General features: G+C 35.8%; 1 protein-coding gene and 1 long non-coding RNA gene across 7 annotated transcripts in view; one reads left to right on the top strand and one right to left on the bottom strand.

Annotated features, from left to right (window-relative positions):
* Positions 1-9,094: 9,094 nt before the first annotated feature.
* On the top strand, positions 9,095-13,358 carry LOC149654158 (uncharacterized). Of its 4 annotated transcripts, none has more exons than XR_016370519.1 (6): positions 9,095-9,672; positions 9,787-10,117; positions 10,180-12,713; positions 12,801-12,957; positions 13,020-13,127; positions 13,206-13,358. It is a non-coding gene; the product is annotated as an uncharacterized LOC149654158 (long non-coding RNA). The 4 variants fall into 4 exon arrangements; XR_016370518.1 differs by having other exon boundaries at positions 9,096-9,672; positions 10,009-10,117; XR_016370517.1 differs by having other exon boundaries at positions 9,096-10,117; positions 12,801-12,934.
* Positions 10,375-17,579, bottom strand: part of LOC149654156 (cyclin-dependent kinase 14-like) — a 50,970-nt gene continuing 43,765 nt past the window's right edge. For all 3 annotated transcript variants that reach the window (XM_089845549.1, XM_089845551.1, XM_089845550.1), the window contains 6 exons: positions 13,012-13,136; positions 12,763-12,945; positions 12,600-12,693; positions 12,381-12,542; positions 12,216-12,306; positions 10,375-12,150 (listed from right to left, as the gene is read on the bottom strand). In XM_089845549.1, the coding sequence (XP_089701675.1) occupies positions 12,053-12,150; positions 12,216-12,306; positions 12,381-12,542; positions 12,600-12,693; positions 12,763-12,945; positions 13,012-13,136 (753 nt within the window). In that variant the 3' untranslated portion in view covers positions 10,375-12,052. The remainder of the gene's footprint in view (positions 12,151-12,215; positions 12,307-12,380; positions 12,543-12,599; positions 12,694-12,762; positions 12,946-13,011; positions 13,137-17,579) is intronic.

Genomic DNA, 17,579 nt, shown 5'->3' with positions numbered 1-17,579 from the left:
CGTGACCTGTGACGTCACAATTACGTAATGGTCACGTGACCTGTGACACAATTACGTAATGGTCACGTGACCTGTGACGTCACAATTACGCAATGGTCACGTGACCTGTGACGTCACAATTACGTAATGGTCACGTGACCATCACGTGCGCCAAAAAATCCATCGAATTGAACTGAACTGAACTCATGGTTTTAATGAATATATAGGTTTATGTATATAACCTATGACGTCACCATTACGTAATTGTAATTTATTGTTTAATATATGTAGGCTTAACGTATAAGTATGTATGCAAATTGCTATTTAATTTATTTAGGCCTAGCACTGTTTGCTATTTTCGCGCCAGAGTCACGATGCATCTTTGTGCGCACTCCTTCGCTCGCAGCGCCACTAACGTTGGAACGTGAGAGTAGATCTTGCCAGACGGTCTACAGAATACGGTTCTTTCTCTGATCGGCACCGTGGAGTCGAGATCGTTCCAGCTCCGCGCTTCCCAATCAGATGTTCGCCGATTTTTTTAGTCAATAAAAACGAAGAATCACTACTTTCGCTGACGTTCCGCCATTTCTCTCTCCGCCGTCAAGGAATCAGCTTCGAATCTAGAGCTCTTCGCCGCCATTGAATTCTCTTGTGGAAACAATTCACTGCGGAGCTCATTCTTTGCCTTGAAGTCGGCGAGGTCACTTCGGAAAACCTTTGTTGCTCATCTGATCGTAGTCGTGGCTTTCAAGGTCGATTCTTGATAGTTTTGCCATTTCTCTGATCGATTTCCTCAAGTACGCATGCTGAATTCGAAGCTATTTAAGACTTGGCCATTGCTTCGCCACGTGCTGTAACAGTCCGTAAGCTTGAACTTTACAATAATCCGAACTCATCCAGCTTCCCTTAAATTATTTTATTTATTTCAAGTGTTTAAACTAGTTAGGTAGTGTTAAATGTTAGTGAATCTTATTTATTTATTGAAAATTTTTGAAAATTAAGTACCTTAAATAAAATTTTACAACAAGATGTTGGACAAGGCTTAGCTAAGACAATCCCCAATTAATTAGATTTGGGGGTATTATTATTAAGCAATTAATCGGGGTACGCAATTAATTTAGAGATAATGTATCGGATTTTCGAAAATCAAGTCCCGCAGAAGTTATTTTATAAGCCTAATTAAGGCTTCTCTCATTTCTACTCGATTTTTATTTATTTATGGAATAGTTTTAATTTCAAGTCAAGAAATAACAGGTTTTCCTAAAATTAGTCTTGGGCTATTGTTATTATTAAGCTATTAATCAGGGTACGTAATTAATTTAGAGATGAGACGGATTTTCGAAAATATATTCCCGCAGAGATAACTTTATAACACGAGATTGTCCTAAGCCTAAGCTAAGCCTCGTCACATTTTTACTCGGTTTTTATTTAAAATAAATGGCAGAATTTCCAAATGTTTTATACAATTATGGGAGACAATTAGTTAGCCAGAGTCTTTATTTGATTCAGGGTCGCAATTAATTGGTCTCTCTCCATAAATTTGGTAGCCAGAGTCTTTCTTTCATTCTGGGTGGAAATTAGTTGGTTTCTCTCTATAAATTTGGTAGCCAGCTCTTTTTAATTAAGGACCTCTCTTTCTTAAATTATGTAAATCTACAAGATTATTATTTTGTTTGACCCATAAATAAGCCTTATGTGTTATTAATGTTTTCATTTATAGCTGCTGCTGATATTCATGGACTTTCCTGTCGCTGGTCATTCCGAGACTTATCATTCCAGATGACATCCGTTATTGGATTTACGCTACCCGATGTCTTCAAGTTGGGCTGGACTATCTATCTCTCTCAGCGGTGACTTCAAAAATACGGACAAACGAAGCTAGAAGACTGGAAAGATTACAAGCAATTTACATCTTTTTTCTTTGAAAATTTAATTTAATTACTACAATTCATTATTTTCCGCGTTCAAATTTTAATTTACCAAACACTTTAATTATTTTTCTTGTTTGAAAATTATGTATACTCTTGGTTCTTTTTTTCTTATTGAATAAATTTTGCCTTAAACCTGGTTATTTGTTTTCTTTTAATTGTTTCGATGTGGGGGATGGTTTCAATTTTTTAGGGTCTGGACTTAGAATGGTTTTTTTGACCCCTCCCCAGCTTCTTTTTTAAACATTTTAAGCTTATTATGGGCCTATTTCTGCTTTTTTTTTAATTTTTAGGCCTACTTCTGCTTTGTTTTTAGTTATTTATAACAAACATTCAAGGGAAAAAGCCTAAAAAAAGCCGAAAAAGGGTCCTAAAAAACCCCCCTAAGTCCAGACATTAAAAAATTGAAACCACCCCCAATATCGAAACAAATCAAAGAAAACAAAGAACGTGACCCAAGAAAAAAATTATTTATTGAGATAAAAACAATTGAGGTGTATACAAAAATTTTCCGTAAAAAATAATTTAAAGAGTTCCGTAAATTAAAGTTATACCGCGTAAATTAAATTATGTAGGTGCAAATAAAATTGTATATAACAAAATTGAATCAGCTACTTAAAAGTCTTGACGTTATTTGACTAGATATAAAGCCTCGTGCATCGCCAAGTCCAAGAAAGCCTCGTGCATCGCCAAGTCCAAGAAAGCCTCGTGCATCGCCAAGTCCAAGAAAGCCTCGTGCATCGCCAAGTCCAAGAAAGCCTCGTGCATCGCCAAGTCCAAGAAAGCCTCGTGCATCGCCAAGTCCAAGAAAGCCTCGTGCATCGCCAAGTCCAAGAAAGCCTCGTGCATCGCCAAGTCCTAGAAAGCCTCGTGCATCGCCAAGTCCTAGAAAGCCTCGTGCATCGCCAAGTCCAAGAAAGCCTCGTGCATCGCCAAGTCCAAGAAAGCCTCGTGCATCGCCAAGTCCAAGAAAGCCTCGTGCATCGCCAAGTCCAAGAAAGCCTCGTGCATCGCCAAGTCCAAGAAAGCCTCGTGCATCGCCAAGTCCAAGAAAGCCTCGTGCATCGCCAAGTCCAAGAAAGCCTCGTGCATCGCCAAGTCCAAGAAAGCCTCGTGCATCGCCAAGTCCAAGAAAGCCTCGTGCATCGCCAAGTCCAAGAAAGCCTCGTGCATCGCCAAGTCCAAGAAAGCCTCGTGCATCGCCAAGTCCAAGAAAGCCTCGTGCATCGCCAAGTCCAAGAAAGCCTCGTGCATCGCCAAGTCCAAGAAAGCCTCGTGCATCGCCAAGTCCAAGAAAGCCTCGTGCATCGCCAAGTCCAAGAAAGCCTCGTGCATCGCCAAGTCCAAGAAAGATATGTCTGGAATGAGCGTCTCCCCAACTCTACCGAACGTTGAAATCAGATAGTAGAAAGCGTCTCCGACTGATCAGCATTCAGCAGCAGAAAATCATTCGCGTCTGAAAAGGAAAATATATTAATATCAAATATTAATCCATTGCTTCCTTAGAATTGAATAACTTTAAGCCTGACAAAATAATAATTTACCTAATGCTGAGAAAATATAGTTTAAGAATCTAAGCCTAATTTCATAAGCCGTGTTCAAGTTAACCTTAAACCCGTGGTGGTGGCTTACATAATTTTATTTTAAAACTATTCTTAAATAGACTGAATTTGCGATAAATAATAATAATTAACAACCTCTTAATTCTGCCTGATTTATTAAAACTACTCAAAATAGTTAAGTCTTACTCTTGCTGCGCATCGAGAAGCGAGTTCATTCCAACATGGCCTCGCTAAACTGATTCCAAACGATTATTCAACGGCGGTAATGAGCTCAATATTCTGGAATGATTCCTTGACGGCGAAGAGAGAAAAATGGCGTGATTTCCAAGAGCAAAGTGGGAAACTATCTTGACTCCACGATGCTGATCAAAGAAAGAACTTTCGGCAGTACAAACGTAAAACGGGCTTGCGCTATCTAATTTGATCAACTAGGGTGGAATTTTCTATCGGGAAATCGTGTAGAAGTGCATAGGCAGTATACCAATCGAGGGCGTAAAAATGTCTAAAAAATAAAGATGTCTACGATGACAGTTGCTTTCAACCCTTAAACAACGTTTTTATCTCAAATACTACTTAATTCCCATTACGTTTTAATATTCTACCAAGCCTACCGGTTCAAACACGTGGAGGTTGGGGGCGGCGGCACCTATCTACTAATTAAACATAGTAAGCTAGTAGACAAAAGCAAAATAGAAAATCATAATTGAACAGAGGACAGATTATTTTACAAATATTACATCCCCATCCACGTGTTTGAACCGGTAGGCTTGTTAGAATATTAAAACGTAACGAAAAGAATTCAAAGTGAGACGGAAGAACATAAGAAGTACTTGGTCTCGGGCAAACCAGCGCTGAATTGGTGTGATGACGCGGCAATGGTAAGTTTTGTCAAAAAAGGAGGATTAAAAAGATTCAAAAAAGGATCTTGAAGATAAAAAATTACATCATTTCCAAATTGAAAATGGTCTATTTCGAAATATCCTTTTTAATATCATTTTACGCAACGTCTAATAAAAATCAATGTTTTCGAACTTAAACTCTTTTTTATTCCTTTTTTGGTCTATTCTGAAGATAAAGAGTTGGTCTGACATTTATTTTTTATAATTTTAATATTCTAAAGTCTTGGGCCTAGGAATTAAGTAGTATTTGAAATAAAAACGTTGTTTTAGGGTTGAAAGCAACTGTCATCGTAGACGTCTTTATTTTTTAGACAATTTTACGCCCTCGATTGGCCTACTGCCTATGCACTTCTACACCATTTCCCGATAGAAAATTCCACCTAGTTGATCAAATTAGATAACGCAAGCCCGTTTTTCGTTTGTACTGCCGAAGGTTTTTTCTTTGTTCAGCATCGCGGAGTCAAGATCGTTTCCCGCTCTGCTCTAGGAAATCACGCCATTTTTCTCTCTTCGCCGTCAAGGAATCATTCCAGAATCTTGAGCTCGTCACCGCCGTTGAATGATCGTTTATAAACCAGTTTAGCGAGGCCATGTTGAAATGAACTCGCTTCTTGATGCGCTGCAAGAGTAAGCCTTAATTAATTTGAATAGTTTTAATAAATTGGGCAGAATTAATTGTTTGTTAATTATTATTATTTATCGCAAATTCAGTCTATTTAAGAAAAGTTTTAAAATAAAATTATGTAAGCCACCACCACGGGGTTAAGGTTAACTTGAACACGGCTTATGAAATTTAGCTTAGATTCTTAAACTATATTTTCTTAGTATTAGGTAAATTATTATTTTGTCAGGCTTAAAGTTATTCAATTCTAAGGAAGCAATGGATTAATATTTGATATTAATATATTTTCCTTTTCAGACGCGAATGATTTTCTGCTGCTGAATGCTGATCAGTCGGAGACGCTTCCTAGTATCTGATTTCAACGTTCGGTAGAGTTGGGGAGTTCATTCGCTGTTAGAGACGCTCATTCCAGACATATCTTTCTTGGACTTGGCGATGCACGAGGCTTTCTTGGACTTGGCGATGCACGAGGCTTTCTTGGACTTGGCGATGCACGAGGCTTTCTTGGACTTGGCGATGCACGAGGCTTTCTTGGACTTGGCGATGCACGAGGCTTTCTTGGACTTGGCGATGCACGAGGCTTTCTTGGACTTGGCGATGCACGAGGCTTTCTTGGACTTGGCGATGCACGAGGCTTTCTTGGACTTGGCGATGCACGAGGCTTTATATCTAGTCAAATAACGTCAAGACTTTTAAGTAGCTGATTCAATTTTGTTATATACAATTTTATTTGCACCTACATAATTTAATTTACGCGGTATAACTTTAATTTACGGAACTCTTTAAATTATTTTTTACGGAAAATTTTTGTATACACCTCAATTGTTTTTATCTCAATAAATAATTTTTTTCTTGGGTCACGTTCTTTGTTTTCTTTGATTTGTTTCGATATTGGGGGTGGTTTCAATTTTTTAATGTCTGGACTTAGGGGGGGGGTTTTTAGGACCCTTTTTCGGCTTTTTTTAGGCTTTTTCCCTTGAATGTTTGTTATAAATAACTAAAAACAAAGCAGAAGTAGGCCTAAAAATTAAAAAAAAAGCAGAAATAGGCCCATAATAAGCTTAAAATGTTTAAAAAAGAAGCTGGGGAGGGGTCAAAAAAACCATTCTAAGTCCAGACCCTAAAAAATTGAAACCATCCCCCACATCGAAACAATTAAAAGAAAACAAATAACCAGGTTTAAGGCAAAATTTATTCAATAAGAAAAAAAGAACCAAGAGTATACATAATTTTCAAACAAGAAAAATAATTAAAGTGTTTGGTAAATTAAAGTTTGAACGCGGAAAATAATGAATTGTAGTAATTACAAATTAAATTTTCAAAGAAAAAAGATGTAAATTGCTTGTAATCTTTCCAGTCTTCTAGCTTCGTTTGTCCGTATTTTTGAAGTCACCGCTGAGAGAGATGGATAGTCCAGCCCAACTTGAAGACATCGGGTAGCGTAAATCCAATAACGGATGTCATCTGGAATGATAAGTCTCGGAATGACCAGCGACAGGAAAGTCCATGAATATCAGCAGCAGCTATAAATGAAAACATTAATAACACATAAGGCTTATTTATGGGCCAAACAAAATAATAATCTTGTAGATTCACATAATTTAAGAAAGAGAGGTCCTTAATTAAAAAGAGCTGGCTACCAAATTTATAGAGAGAAACCAACTAATTTTCACCCAGAATGAAAGAAAGACTCTGGCTACCAAATTTATGGAGAGAGACCAATTAATTGCGACCCTGAATCAAATAAAGACTCTGGCTAACTAATTGTCTCCCATAATTGTATAAAACATTAGGAAATTCTGCCATTTATTTTAAATAAAAACCGAGTAAAAATGTGACGAGGCTTAGCTTAGGCTTAGGACAATCTCGTGTTATAAAGTTATCTCTGCGGGAATATATTTTCGAAAATCCGTCTCATCTCTAAATTAATTACGTACCCTGATTAATAGCTTAATAATAACAATAGCCCAAGACTAATTTTAGGAAAACCTGTTATTTCTTGACTTGAAATTAAAACTATTCCAAAAATAAATAAAAATCGAGTAGAAATGAGAGAAGCCTTAATTAGGCTTATAAAATAACTTCTGCGGGACTTGATTTTCGAAAATCCGATACATTATCTCTAAATTAATTGCGTACCCCGATTAATTGCTTAATAATAATACCCCCAAATCTAATTAATTAGGGATTGTCTTAGCTAAGCCTTGTCCAACATCTTGTTGTAAAATTTTATTTAAGGTACTTAGTTTTCAATAATTTTCAATAAATAAATAAGATTCACTAACATTTAACACTACCTAACTAGTTTAAACACTTGAAATAAATAAAATAATTTAAGGGAAGCTGGATGAGTTCGGATTATTGTAAAGTTTAAGCTTACGGACTGTTACAGCACGTGGCGAAGCAATGGCCAAGTCTTAAATAGCTTCGAATTCAGCATGCGTACTTGAGGAAATCGAGCAGAGAAATGGCAAAACTATCAAGAATCGACCTTGAAAGCCACCACTACGATCAGATGAGCAACAAAGGTTTTCCGAAGTGACCTCGCCGACTTCAAGGCAAAAAATGAGCTCCGCAGTGAATTGTTTCCACAAGAGAATTCAATGGCGGCGAAGAGCTCTAGATTCGAAGCTGATTCCTTGACGGCGGAGAGAGAAATGGCGGAACGTCAGCGAAAGTAGTGATTCTTCGTTTTTATTGACTGAAAAAATCGGCGAACATCTGATTGGGAAGCGCGGAGCTGGAACGATCTCGACTCCACGGTGCCGATCAGAGAAAGAACCGTATTCTGTAGATCGTCTGGCAAGATCTACTCTCACGTTCCAACGTTAGTGGCGCTGCGAGCGAAGGAGTGCGCACAAAGATGCATCGTGACTCTGGCGCGAAAATAGCAAACAGTGCTAGGCCTAAATAAATTAAATAGCAATTTGCATACATACTTATACGTTAAGCCTACATATATTAAACAATAAATTACAATTACGTAATGGTGACGTCATAGGTTATATACATAAACCTATATATTCATTAAAACCATGAGTTCAGTTCAGTTCAATTCGATGGATTTTTTGGCGCACGTGATGGTCACGTGACCATTACGTAATTGTGACGTCACAGGTCACGTAACCATTGCGTAATTGTGACGTCACAGGTCACGTGACCATTACGTAATTGTGTCACAGGTCACGTGACCATTACGTAATTGTGACGTCACAGGTCACGTGACCATTACGTAATTGTGTCACATGACACATGACCATTACGTAATTGTGACGTCACAGGTCACGTAACCATTACGTAGTTGTGTCACATGTCACGTGACCATTACGTAATTGTGTCACAGGTCACGTGACCATTACGTAACTGTGTCACAGGTCACGTGACCATTACGTAATTGTGTCACAGGTCACGTGACCATTACGTAATTGTGTCACAGGTCACGTGACCATTACCTAATTGTGACGTCACAGGTAACGTGACCATTACGTAATTGTGACGTCACAGATCACTTGACCATTTCGTAATTGTGACGTCACAGGTCACGTGACCATTACGTAATTGTGACGTCACAGGAAACGTGACCATTACGTAATTGTGACGTCACAGGTCACGTGACCATCGCCCGACAATTTTAAAGTACATAATCCCGGAGTGGATTATTGTTATTCGCTTAATGACTATAGCCCACCTTATGAATTAAGTAGATATTTCGTGCTTCAACATATGTCAGTGAATCGGTAACTTGTAACGTATTGGGCCCATTAGTTCTGTATTTCATTAATAAAGTTCATGTTAGTTTTGCGTTACTATATTGCTACTCTATTCTTTTAGAAATCTTTTTAAATAATTCTAATATAGTGAGCCTAATTCAGATATTATGATGTATTTGTATGTGACCCCCGTTTCTAAACCACAGCCACTGACAATAATTAGTAAGCTTATAAATACAAATGATTTTATCACACAGACTTAAAACTATTGATGCAAGTTTTTATTTCGAAATATATTCCATTTGTTACATTCCATTTTATTAAAAATTAAAATTGAAATACTTTTCAAAAATATGTTATCATTCATTACAACTTTGACAGTTTGTAATATTTTCATTGAATAAAGCCAGTAAGTCTCTAGCATTATGAAGTATAAGTAGTGTCATACTTATCGAACATATCGTATATATACTTATTTAATAAAGTATCGGTTCTTTCAAAAACGCTAACATTTTGTTTTCATGGTTTAACAGGATACAGCTTTCCTCCCATATTATATTCAGCTACTTTATAAACTACACAGTCTTAAGTTTATTAGTTTAACTACACTTTAATGACCCATAGAAAACGTTCTTTCCGTTGACAATCGCAATTCGGGCAGCTTGATAAACGCTATGTTGTCCATCTTAAGTGTTATGTAGTTTCTTTTACCCCTCCGAGTGTCGATGACGTCTCTGTGTGAGAGTGTGTGTCTGTCACCGCGTTCGCAGTTGGAAAATCGGTGTAAACGTGCTCTCAGAAAGACATTTTTCCATTGTTAGGATTGAGAAGTACACCACGATCGGCTTGGGTTACGTCTAGTCTCCCAATGGCAGGGCTTCCAACAAATATTCATTGTGAATCAATCGCTTTATCACTAAATTTCCAAAAATGGTTAAGAGTCATACGCTTGAATTCAAACGTCAACTATAGGTATGTTTAAAATGACTTTAGGAATAAAGTTTCTTAAAACGATTTAACTAAATTAAGGTGAATTAATGACGATTAAAATAATTAATATCAGTTATATTTATTTAATCATTTAAGAAAAACCTCTTTATTGCGTCTCGACTAGGAGAGGTTTATTTTGGTTTAAGTATCGCGCCGTTCACAAATGACGTACTTGAGTTATTCGTAATAAGTATGACATTACATATACTTCGTAATGCTAGAGGCATACTGAGAGCTAGTTTGAGAACGACATGAGAATTGACTACACTCAATTTTGCAGTTCATCTTCCCATTTAGTCTGTACTATTCCTTTGACAGCGCCTCATGCACCAGGCGTCGCTTTACGATAATCTATGACTTACGTCACTTCATGACAAGCTCTCAGTAACCAGTGGCAAACTTATGGAACATTCCTTATGAACTTATGGTAAAGTTATGATTTACTGCCTTACCTTTGGAAATACTTACCGTCAATCAATCTATGACCAGCTTCTGAAATGATTTACAAATGGGCGTCTACGTTTTTCCAAAAATTGAAAATTCAGATTTGTTGAGAAAGGAATCGAAGCTTCCTGAATATTTGAAACACTCTAATTTTATACTTCTAGGACTTGCATTTAAGTCCATTATTTGAAAATTTGTACCAGTTTCTTTCAGTATTATAGTGCACTTTATTCATCATAATTTGATTTCCTTTGAAGGGTAAAAATTTAATGTAAATTCCATCGTTTCTTTAATTACACTATAAAAATGTGGCACCTGGGTTTTATGGGGGTAATGGATTAAGTGGACATTTCAGTGGTTCATTTATTCGCGAATCTCTTATAAATATTAAGATTAATTACTTCAAATTATATTAATTAAATTTATATTTAGAAAAACCACAATATTGCGTGCTTTAAAAACTGTAATTAAAATGTTTCTCGCCAAAGGTTTCTTTTTTCTTTGCCCACAAATATCAATTTGACTAAGATATTCATTCGATTATGATTTTTTTTATAAAAAAAAAAACATACACATTTAAATTGTACCATTTTAAAAAAATTGAGGAACCAAAGATAGGATAGTAAAATATTAAAAATTAATCACAGACATAGACTATTAAAGAATCAAAACTTTCATCCAATTAACTCTTCTTGAACATTACGTAATGAAAGGAAGACAAACCTCATTTTCTCTATTAATTACCAATAACCAAAGGTAAAGTATAAAATAACTGCGAGTAAAAGTACAAAATTTTTCAATTAAAAGCGATTTTTTTAATATAAAATTGTCGTATATTACCAACTTAAACTTTACCAGTTCAACTTATTTCTCTATGTCTATGAACCATGAGGTAGAAGACATAAAAATCTACGAAAAAGCACCATCTTAATGAAAACTGTCTTATCATAATTAATTACCGTAATAAAAATTAACTCTAATATTAACCAACTTAACGTACATAAAGTTCTCCCAAAATGTTTCTATATTTAAGACCCTTATTTACAAGTTTTACATAGAATAAATAGTTTTAGGAATAATTTTAATTCCTTAATCTCGTTATTCCATTTTAATTATAGTTCGCGATTATAGGTCGTTATATCAGATGGAGGATCACTTAAGATTGACATTTTATATTTTTTAAAAACGCACCGTTTGTGGGTTGTTTATTTATTTATTTATTTATTACGTTTCAATTTAATTCATTTATTTTTAATGCAAAGTCTTTCATTTGCTTACTCGCATTCCAGCCACACTCTGGGATTTCTGTAAAATTTCAAATTCGTTTATTGAACTTACTTTTTCGGTGTATATTTATTTATGAACTTGAATTTTTAGCTGATAAAAAGATTTAATTTTTTTTAAATTAGTTTTCATTAATGTTCATTAATTAAAGTTAATCAATTAATCACTTATTATATCTATAACCGGTATTTTTGAACTGGAGAAAATTAATTGATTGAAAGGATCTATTAAATCATAAATTAAACGATTGCTGAAAACAATAGACGCGAACCCGGAACCCATAGAAGACCTGAGAACGTTGATCCGCAGTTTCGTTATTTAGGGTATTTTTCTTCCAATATTCATTTGTTCTCAGGTTTTGATGTTTTCACACAGACCTTTTCAATCACGTAATTACCTTGATTCAAAATAAACTATGTCGTTGTCAATACATTTAATAATAAATATATACGCAATAAAAATTTAAATTTAAAAACAACCTTAACACGTCTAATATCACAGTAAACGTCCGTGGATTTAACTAAACGACAAAATACAACTTAACCATCAAAAGTTCTATTATCAGCTTTTGTGTTTGTTTCGCGCTTTTTTTTTTTACTTCAAAACAATTTCGCGTTTTAAGGTCATTTGAAGGTTAGCGTCTTAATTTGGCAGCGGCTTTGATCACAGACATAGGGTAATTGTGGGTTTCTGGACTTAATTTGCATGTAGGCACATTGAAAATGGATGCTTCTGTTTATGATAAAAGTTCAATTAGCTGTATTAATTTGTTAATACTTAAATATTATTCAACTTACGATCTGGCAGGTCGTATATTTTTGGTGGAAGGTCTGCGAAAAACTGATGGTGAATCGCGACTTGGGCGGATATACGCCTATTGGGCTGAAGCTGTTGAAAATATTGCAAAATGCGTCATATAATTTATGTTAACAGTACCGAATAGGAGAAAAATTTGATCTTACTTGTAAAAAACTTGTGGCTAGGTTTTCTCCATAGGTAATTTCAGAAAGTCTGGGAAAAACTGTTGAGATTACTTGAGGCTTGTGGTGAAAGAACTTGTCAGGTCGGTAATTGGGAAACTTGGAAACGCCATTCCAAGTATTTTCTGTCGGTGTACCCAGGACCTACATTACCAAGAAAAAAAGTTAGACTTAATCGTAACGTTTAAAGCAATGACGTACCCTCCAAATTTTGTCAAGTTGGTCCGTCGTATCTTTCACGCCAGGAAAGGCAGCTGCTCCTGTGACCATTTCGACAAAAATGCAACCAACTCCCCTGAAATTAAGTATTGAAAAGTATGTTTTAATCTTACGGATAACATTAAGGGTACATGGTGGAACATACCACATATCTAATGACGTTGAATAATCCGTGGATCCTAGCAAGACATCGGGTGGTCGGTACCACAACGTCACCACTTCGTGAGAATAAGTCCTACTAGGAACAGATTTCGCCCTGGCAAGACCAAAATCGGCAAGTTTCAACTCTCCCAACTCGCTGATCAAAAGATTCTGAGGTTTGAGATCACTAAAATAGAAAGTACAATAAAACATTAGGAACACGTTGGGTTAAGATTCATTTAAGTGTATTTACCGATGAAGCACTCGTCGTTCGTGGCAAAAGGCAAGACCTCTTAGTAATTGGAAGAGAAACAACTTGACATTCTTTGGGTGAAGACCGCCCGGATGTCTTTCCAGGTACTGACTCAGGTCCGTATGCTATGTAAGAAAAATTTAATAATGAAAATAAATAATTTTGTTGTTTTAATTATCATCGCTTTTTCATAGAAGACATCAATTCGTGTAGGAGGTAATCAATATATTGACGAAAAGTTATCGATTTAATTCATAGATAACATAATTAATTTTTAATTGTAATAAAAATGGTAATTGTATCTTATAATATTAAATGAACATTTAATAACAAACTTAAAATAATAAGCATTTTAAAAAATTTCATAACAAAATCGATCAATATTTTTGCCGCAACTTATCTACTGGTATAGAAGTAATGCAGTGGAAGATGACACAATACATTAACAGTCTTATAGATCTCTACTCAACCCCTTTGACCACAGTGCCTTTAGGCCAGCGAACTGACCCTAAATCAATCGAATTACGTATGTCCAGCCTCCTTAATTCCCACATACTTTAACCAATAGTCTACAAGTTCATCAACTTCCATTCGGAAGATCGTCCGTTCAATCGTACCGACACAAAGGTAGGTAGTAAAACTCTCAGACTAAGTTTAATTTATTTACTTTGAATTTCTCTAGGCGGTTCCCATAAGTTTTCCTCTCTGGGAAACCGCAAAACTAAACCAGCTCCCTCACCCTAAAAGACAACTTATATACTTCAAGTCTGAAATCGGTAATCCATAGTCCGCGAATATCCGTACAACCCCATCCCCACGAGAGAATTGTACGAGATCTCATGGACCATTTCGACTTACGGTACGAACCATCTCCAAGATACTTTCCCATCGTTTGTCAATATCAAAAGTGGTTATATTGGGAAAGGCAGGAATTATCCTGCACGTGAATGAAATGGATTGTATGGTACGTAGGCAGGTCCCTAAAGATCACGCGCAATCTTCGGGGAAGGCCAGCTACGTACACGTCTGTATATTTTATGCCCCTGGTAAAAGGATGGACACGAGTGGTATCGGACCCCCAAATCAACTTACAAAGCGATTAAAGTGCCACCGGGAGAGAACACCCCCTTTATATTCGGTTATCTTCAGGGGATAAAGGAAACACTTATTGACCTTTAGATACCCTTCATTATTTTCAATTTCATCCATCTTAATATTTGACCAAGCAAGAATTGAGGTTCACAACATTTGATTAACGTTTTACCTTGTTTTCAAGTCTATTAGACTTTATTATTTAGTAACAATTAATAATATAATTATAAAAACGCTTTCTCTAGGAAATTCTTCGTTTTTTCAAGTCTCTCAAGAAGTATAGTTTATAAATCCTAAAATAAGAAGCCCGTATTTTTAGTCTACAGTTTTTCGATATAAATAAAATGAACCGAGTGCATGGAGGAAAAAAAACTTTTGTGGGAAATAAAATGTAGTTAAAAGTTTCTTCCAAGAATAAGCATTACGTGGGAACGAGAAACACGCCTCAAATATAAATTTCCCAACACTGGGAGCCTGGGAAAGTTGCAAGCCGAATCAAGTACAGGTACTAGACTTTATAGAAAAAAAACTTAACTTCAGAAAACCAGAGCTAGGATAAACATATTTTTTGTAAATGGATAGTTATCATAATTTTAAATTTCATATTAACATTTCGGTACGTAAAATAAGCTTTCTGATAAATATTTTTTGAAATTATGTAACAATAAAATATACTTCGCATTTTTCAAATTCTTCAATTTGTTACAAATATCCGACCTCTTGCACTAAAAATCCTCGAGAAAAAAAAATAGAAACTTATGACCTAACATCTAACGAATTCTGCCTTAAATTCCCCAAGAGTTGAAGGAAAGGTTATAAAAAGAAAGAGGGTTACAAGAACTAGATCTAAGATACAACATTCATGTAGGTAGACATATAGAAACAGCAGAAAACGTCTAGTTCAACTTATACGATTCAAGACGTACCTAAAAACATGCTAGCTGTTGGAAGCTACACGGTTTAGTATCGAAATAAATATTTGATTATGTTTTTTACCCTACCCCGAAGCAGCTATAGATTGGTTTTGCTAGTCTATTCTCCCGTAGGTAATAGCATGAAAATTTGAAAAGGTGTATGTATACAGGGTGCTTTTGATAAGTCTGGAAAGCATAAATTAAGGGGGATGTTCTTTGGGTGCACGATTTTGAGTCGGAAATGTAACTTCTATCTCCATTTTGCAGTCCGGGCTACTGTTTTCGAGAATTATAATTTGATGGAGTGTTTAAGGGATACCCCCTTAATTAAATTAGAAATCATTGTCTTAATTTTAATCAGACTTATCAGAATCACCCCGTATATTGTGGAAATAGCTACTCAGAGCCAAACACAAGGGTAATCCAAGTTTGTTTGTTATTTTAGGAAGGTGTTTACATATCATGATATTGCCTTCAAATTTTTCGTAAAACTCATCCAAATCGCAAAAAAATCTTTAAAGAAATATAACTGACACTAAATTTGATGCTTTCTTATATTTATCAATAGTAAAAAGCAGAATTCAAGAAGAGGAAAAATCCAGACAAAATATATTCACTCCTGATTTTTCCTCCCTACCAATTGTTAGAAACCCAACACATATGAAAATACTAACAAACCAATTGAATGGAAACAAACCTAACCTTCGGGTAAGGACTATGTGATCCATAAAGCTCACCATTCAGGTTTCCTTTCATTAACCAGGCCTACACGATCAAATTTACAATGATAGGAGAGATTCTATCCAAAACTACATCTCTATATCGTGAACTGGATATACATATGTATGGATAGAAAAGCTGGGCGTAAAAATTGCCATAAAAATGCTCAGAGGTGTATTGGTGCCCCTTAAGGGTAAGAAGGTCTTACGACCTTTAGCGGGTTTAAAAGAAACTATTTTCGCTAAGCCTATCTTTTACTTTTTCATCGTCTGAGAGTACCGGTGTAAAAAAACCTTACCACAGAAAGAATAGATTTTATTCTACCATTAATATTGAACTATAATTAGAGTTTCTGATAAGTTTCTCATAAATTAAACGGTGTACTTATGTATTCTTTGGGTCACACTGGGTTTAAAGTGTCAATGAACATGGGGTCTATGGACTCCCAAACATTGATTGACCCCTACAACAAGGGACAATGAAATATCTTGACCCTAGTTATTTCATGTGACGAACTTTTCTTAATTTTTATTTATTTTTGTTAAGAGTAGTTGATCATTCATGGGAGGATTGAAATATATAATTTTCTTTCATGCTTGTACATCAGGGAGAAACAATAACTTTTAACGACCTTAATATCGAATTGAGTTCTCCCGACTTCTTATATAAGGGTGCTCGCTCTTTTAAACTTTACTACTTAGTAAATTTCTTTTAAAATGGCGGTTTTTATAGCCCCTAGTAACGTGGTTGATTCGCTAATAAAGTATAAAAAATTACCCCTTTAGGTAGAAGGTATAGAATATATCTATAAAATTCTTCTGAATCCGCGAGAACTCAGGTAATACCCGAGTTTATTAATGTTGGTTTCTCACTGAACATCGGTGTGCGGCAATGAAGCACTTTTATTATTCAACAGGGGCATTTTATTCAATAAAACTTCGTTTGTATGTAGACAAAAAATTCTAAAACAATGCAAGGGAAAAACACTCGAATTTCACAGATTTCAATTTTGGACAAGTTATCGCTTTCGAAATTCTGAAATTGTCGTGTTCAATGAAGTTGGTCTAGACACTCTTATAATGCACCTTTATAACTAGAATTTTAAGAAAACAAACATGCTAAGCCTACTTTTTCGAATTTAAATAAGAAAAGCAGACAAAGGTTATTTGCATACTCAATAAACTAGAGGAAAGGAGACCGGTTTATAAAGAACAAATAAGAGTTCCAATATGGCCTGGAGCCTTTCTAAATAGGCAATCTACGAGTGACTTCCTCTTTGATATGGTATGGGATTGTATTCTAAAGTTTGAGAAAATATATAGCTAAGCCATGTCTATTTTAAGCCTACCGAAAGCTCCTTACTTCACTGTCTCTTAGTCTTAGAATCTCAGGAATCTTAGAAAAATTCAAAAACCACAAGAACTCTGGTAACCCTGGTTTACGTCGAAAAATTGACTAGCTAGCGTTGGCATGGCATAGACTAGAAACGAGGCTTAAGGTTACGAGTCTGAGCAATCAACTGATGGAAACCATCCATGTTTTTGCAGCAAGATGACAAAAACAGAGGCCCGTTGCACGCTTGTCCGAAGTTATTTTTTTCTTTCCCTTCCCTCGTGCGATACCTCGAGCAGCAAGATCTCCCCCGGGGGAACTTTACGGGGCTATTGTCTCTGTCTAAGCTTTGCTAAAGTGGTAGTAAGCTAAGCCTGAAGCTAAAGCCAAGGGCGAGGAGAAAGGAGAGGGACAAACCCTGTTTTATATCAGAAAAATACTCCAGACAAGACCATTGGGTGCATATACATATTTTACCCCCTGTGACCCCCAAAAAACCCTCAAACCAAT

The sequence above is a fragment of the Phalangium opilio genome, unplaced genomic scaffold (genome assembly GCF_054372755.1).
Source record: "Phalangium opilio isolate 3A_F unplaced genomic scaffold, DU_Popi_V2 ptg000079l_1, whole genome shotgun sequence".
In the NCBI taxonomy this organism is placed as follows: domain Eukaryota; kingdom Metazoa; phylum Arthropoda; class Arachnida; order Opiliones; family Phalangiidae; genus Phalangium; species Phalangium opilio.
Note: the sequence above shows the minus strand (reverse complement) of the source record. Positions and strands in the feature narration are given on the sequence as shown.